Source organism: Crocodylus siamensis, chromosome 1, assembly GCF_052110815.1.
Source record: "Crocodylus siamensis isolate JL-2025a chromosome 1, ASM5211081v1, whole genome shotgun sequence".
NCBI classification, from domain to species: Eukaryota; Metazoa; Chordata; order Crocodylia; family Crocodylidae; genus Crocodylus; species Crocodylus siamensis.
Genome location: NC_143395.1, coordinates 168,517,663 through 168,523,662, shown reverse-complemented (window position 1 = coordinate 168,523,662; position 6,000 = coordinate 168,517,663). Strand labels below are relative to the sequence as shown.

Genomic DNA, 6,000 nt, shown 5'->3' with positions numbered 1-6,000 from the left:
CAGATAGTCAAACACCCAGCATCTCACCCATTTTCAGCAAGAGTTGCTGAGTGCTTAGAACATTTGAAGATCTGGCTGCTTTGAGTCCACAGGCAAGACTTTTGACATAGGTAAGACTTCTGAAGAAGTCAACATATCCCTAGCTGAGAATCAGTCCCTAATCAAGGAAATTAGTTAAAAGAACTTCACAAAGTGATCTGGTATCCATTTTCTAATACTCATCAAACACAGTACAACAGGTTTTTATTTAAAAAAAACATTTAATTCATGGCACCGTTTAACTTTCTTTACTTCAAAAAATATAAATGTACATAAACTGTTAACTGATATTTCACTGATAGTTAATAAAACCAGAGAAATGTACAACTCAGGGAACGATCAAGGAAATTAAATTCTAACACATTATGCAAATCACATGCTGTAGTTTTAAGACGACAAAATGTTAAGCAACATAACTCCATGAGTGTAACAAAGCCTCAATATAGTGAAGTTTTCATATAAGGCAACACAGTCCAAATATTTACAAGAGCATCCACCAGAAAGGGCATACAATTCACAAAGCACAGTCAAGTAAGGGGCTCTAGAAATCTTCAGAACATTTTGATAAAATTTCTGTGAAATTTCTCCTCTCCCCAAATTAATCATAAAATTCTGCCTTGTAGTAGCACCCTGTGCAACTCCACTGATTTAATGGCACTCTCTCATGCTTACAAACTAGCTTTTTCTTCTAAATGGTTTAACTGAATTAATATGACATCTATTCATCTCAGGCTAAAATTCGTTCCTGTGCAAAGGGAACTGAACACAGCCTATGCAATACTTGAAAGTACTATGTACGGGTCTTAAAAGGGGCTTAAGGATTTAATAGGCCTCAAGTGGTAAATATCACTCCAGTGGAATTATGGACTCAAATCTAATGGCACATCATATCCAAATCCTAATCAAATGTAATCATTTTAATAAGTGTTATCCAAAGGTCTACTTGCAACTAAGATAATGCTCCAGGAGAGAAAAGAAATACAAGGACACGACAACACAGGGAGAATTAAAAATGTTCAGAAACGAATTTGCTATAGCTATATTTGTCATCTAGCATTCTAGAGAAGGGGAAAAAAAACAAGAAGTAGTATATTTGAATGAATGAGAGAGAACAAAATTTCAATTAGGGCTTGAAAGAGGCATCTGCAAGATGTGAAATCGGTAGCCAGGAGGGCTGGAAGGCTAAACAAAATTGTGTGTCCAAAAGCAAAAAACAACAAAATACCAAAAGCAGAGGAGTGAAACATGTTTATAAAGGCCAATATGTATTGCCCTGGAGCTCATAGCTCAGCTGAAAATTGAGTAAGATGGAGGAGCACTGTTAAGAATGAGTTAACAATTCTCTCTGATTTTTACAAAAAAAGTAGGGGCAGGATGGCAGAAATGGAGATACAGAAAGAAAGGAGAAAGAAAAATATATTTCAGATCAAGAAATGAGACCATATTGAAAACTGACAGTAAGCTAGAATTCACATGAAAACACGACACAAAGAGTTGATCTTAAACCAGCATAAATCTGTCAATTTCAAGTAATTTAGCTAATCAAATCTTTTCCAGAGGAGGATCTTGGCCCAGAAGACTAAATTTGCAAGACCAGCAAATATAGTACAGAAGTCCATATTTAATTGGATAAAGATATCAAATTCAGAAAGTGCTTATGAGCTGAAATCAGTGGAATATGTGGGAGGGAGGAGACAGACAATTGGTTGAATGTCACTGATATTATTGTAACAGATTTTGTTCACCACAGGGAACAATGGCTAACAAAAAGGAAGAAAAGCAGGAGAGGTGCAGGTGACATTCTGCTACAGAATGGGGGTAGTAAGAAGAGTTGAGGATGACAATAAATATCACAGGGACCTGGAAGAAAAAACTGATGTTATACAATGGACTAGATAAAAGAAAAGAAAATGCAGCGAGTTCTAACACACAAACACAACAAAACTTCACAGGTCAAAACTGAATATGACTCCAGAAAGGTTCTATGGTTTAGAATGAGTAAAACAGTCAAATATAATGGTATATTTTAAAGGAGTCATAGCATATTTTTAAAAGAGTAAAATGCATGTGAAGAGAATTAGAAAAGACATTGCTGAAATCTAAGAAGAAATCAGTTCACACCAAATAAATACTCCATGGGTTGAATGGGACAACCCAGAAAGCAGAAAAGGAGCAAGCAGCTTACCTAGTTTTCAAAGGGATTTTGGAGTACTTGGAGATGTAAAGTATGATGTAGCAAGATGCTCAGACGAAGGTAGGGAACTGATCTTACAAAGTTTTCTAGTCCTGCTACTACACAAAAATTCTCAGGATCCCTTTTCAAGAGAAAGCAAGAGTCATTCTCACAATGATATGGGAGGGGTTTTTTTCCTTAAAAGTAATTTAAGCATGCTTGAATTTGGTAAGAGCCAAAGATATTCGTTTCCTATACCCGAAGATTTCCATAATCCCTGGTGCTTCTTTATTAAGTCACAGGTCACAGATACAATATGTTCAACCAGAAACACCAACAAACTGGATAGAATTGTTTCAACATACATTCACATCACAATACTTTAACATTATAGATTCAGGCTACTTTAAGTAACCTCTGCTTTATCAGACATTCAAGGAGAAAAGAAAAAGATGGTGCAAATAACTGAATATTAACACAATATATATTTATTCATTTTCTGTAATCCCAGAGTAAATACTGACAACCAATCTTTCAGACTGAATAGAAGGACTTGACTTGGTAGCCTGACTTAAAACATAAGGGCATAAACATGAAGGCCCATTTTTTTAATGTGCTATCATATAGCTACTTACTATTCGGGGGAAAGATTTTCTTTTTTTAATTCTTGAAAGAAAATATAAATACATTATTGAGAAATAAAATAAACTACATTTGAACATCACCACAGTTGTACAAAAAACAGTGGGAGCAAGGGTTGTTTTATTTCATACCATATTTTTAAAAGGCAGAGCAGTATAAGCAATTAATGCTTCCTGGCTCATATTGGTTCATGCAACAACTGTACTATCCTTCCTTTTAAACAACCAGGACTGCCACTGACATCAATGGGATTTTCAGGTCAAAAAGACTGCAAGAGAATGATATCAACATGCCATTTAATGTATTTAATAAACACCTACACTGGACAATAATAAAATATATCTAATTTACCCATGAAGCCAAAGCTGTTGTTCGAAGGGTAAATAGTGATATAAGCTGTGTATTATTTTCTACACTCAATGCAATAGCTTTTTTTAGAAAATGTAATTCCTCAAACATTCAGAAGTCCTGCTGTAAGTTTATTAAATCTTACCCTTAAGAATATTAAGGGACTACAGTTGCCCATATTTAAATATGTATATGCTACTTCTAAGCCTGCCTTGCTAGCAGGTCCTGAAAACTTAGCACCCCTGGTACAAAACTTCCTTGCTCACCCTGATTCTGAAATATGAGATGCCAAACACACAATTTAACCAGACTGAGCAGACTGCTGAAAGGCTGTTTTTGGCAGAAAATACATTTTAAAGATTCTGTCTAATCATGAGCACTGGTAAAGTTGATCTGTGTAACCTGGCAAGCTCAAATCTTGAACTCAGTGAGGGTGGGTGAGTACCAGTGATCCTTCTGAGCCAGACTGAGCTGAAGCCTGACCTAATTCCAATGCTGTGGAGGCATTTGTTTTCCTCAAAGCACCTTGAAATGAATTCCAAAAATATAACTAGAATAGTGGGTATATTTTCTAGCAGTAACAGAAACTGTGCTTGTCATACAACATTTTGAAAATATACCTCTATGGTAACCTGGAGTTGGGGAGGAGGGGGCTTGAAAACTTGAAAAAAAAATAATAATAATCAAACCAGATTATGAGAATAAAACTATGGGAATAAACTTTGAAAAGATTAAAAAGCTCCTTTTAAGCATAAAAATTGCAAACCAAATTTTAAGGGACCACCTGAATAAACTCAATGTTAAACTGTGTCTTACTGATAGAACAGAATTGCAGAATCTTAACTATTCATCAAGAGACACTTTAGCTCATTTATTATGAATGACAATAACGATGTTATATGCCCCCCCCCAAAAAAAAAAATCACTGTCATTCCCACAAAACTCAATTCATTAGATTCACTGTGGCTATTATAATGGCTGCTGGCAAAATAAATTGGGTTTTATAATCAAACAGGTGAACAAGATAGAATTAACTGGATGAACGTCTGCATTTTCACTTACTAGAGCACATACAATCCTATACAGTGTTAATGAACAAGTGGTCATATGCTTTGAGAGACCGTGTATTCTTTAGTCTAATTACAATTAAGTACACTGACATTCACATATTATTATTAAAGAAGCAACAAATCCACTTTTGCTCCATCCCCTAAATACAGGTATCAATCCAGAAAATAATGCAAGTCAAACATTCCTGAGTGTATGCTCCACATTTTCAGAAACCCTGATTTAATTCACAGGTCCACATACCAGAAGCACAAGAGTTACGGTTACAGCTGAGAAATCCTGGCTATGTAAACAGAGTTCTGAGAACTAGTGAAAGTATATATATTAAATTCCTTTATGAAGATGCAGTGCTTCGGTCCAGTACAATCATCAACTCACTAGAAGGCTTTCAGTGAGCAGCCCTATTAAGTTAAGAGACCAAAGTTAAATTCCCAGTGCCATTGGTCATAAACTGTAAGCATCAACCTAGACTGAAAAACACCTGATACACACTAAAAATAAAAATTCCCATCTAGTTAGGTCAAGGAATCAGTGTTAAATTGCTTTAGAACAATCTTAGGTGAATGCAAGTCTTCATGAAGATAATCTTCATTTCAGACGCATGTTTTTTTACATGTTTTGGTTTACAGCTACAGCACAGACAGCTTTTCCAACATAGACTTCAGCTACAACCAATGGCCACTTACATTTCAGCCATGAGGCTTTGTTCTATAAAGAGATTACCAAGTATAAAACAAACTGTTTAAAATCGTGTACTACTTATGATTGATGTATCACCTCCTGATTGGTTACAATTTTTCATATTGTTAATGCTCTCATCTGCTAATGTAGACCCAATAGGAATTTCTACATCATTTTTATTAAAACCATTGTCTTTAGATAGTGCTAGGGGAAGACCATCATTTTTCTCAGCATTCCCATTAGAATGGGTAAGTGTTTTTTCCTGTTGTATGCAACACAGCTGAGAAGCACAAGCTTTAGAGATACAGGGTGAGCTGCACATTAGCTCAGAGGGCTTGTTGCCAATGTATTCTGGTTGGATGGTCACAGAATGAATCCCGGCTTCATGAAAAACCTTCCGTATGTTATAAGAAGCATCCTGATAATCAGAAGGAGCTTGGCACTTGACGTGAAGGGTAGCAATATTCTTCCCACCTGCAAGTTCCCAGACATGCACCTCATGAAGGCTGCTAACCCCTGGCACATCAGCTAGTTTGCTTGCTAGAAAACATAAGGGAAAATAATTAGGGAAGTTAGAGAAGGGGCCAAGCACCAGTTCCTGGTTGTCATTAAGAATGCTATTTAAAAGCAGCATCCCCAAATACAGGAGAAAGGACACCCATTAGTGCTCTTCTACCTAAGTGCATCATACTTTAGAAGTAACTGTATATAATACAGCTACACACCTTGCTGACTTCACTTTCTCCAGATTTTCCAGAGCCTGCACCAATCCTTTGGAAGTGCCCTCACTCCATCCCTCCCAGCAGTTACTCAGCACTTGGTAGAATCACTTTGAACCAGGAACCCGGTCTTCCATTTTGCTCAGCTCTGAAGATGCGGGAAATCAAAAACTAAAAGTAATCCCAAAGTTACTGAATCATTATCATGCCCAAGAATGACAAAATTAATTTAATCAATGCTACTCTGAAATAACAGAGGGCACTTGGGAAGTACTAATATAATTTAGCATTGTTTTTGAACAAGCATGCCACACAAAATGTTAACAGCTC

General features: G+C 36.2%; 1 protein-coding gene across 3 annotated transcripts in view; it reads right to left on the bottom strand.

Annotated features, from left to right (window-relative positions):
- Window positions 1-274: 274 nt before the first annotated feature.
- Window positions 275-6,000, bottom strand: part of SLC30A10 (solute carrier family 30 member 10) — a 28,780-nt gene continuing 23,054 nt past the window's right edge. For all 3 annotated transcript variants that reach the window (XM_090048724.1, XM_090048742.1, XM_090048733.1), the window contains exon 4: window positions 275-5,491. In XM_090048724.1, the coding sequence (XP_089904850.1) occupies window positions 5,013-5,491 (479 nt within the window). In that variant the 3' untranslated portion in view covers window positions 275-5,012. The remainder of the gene's footprint in view (window positions 5,492-6,000) is intronic.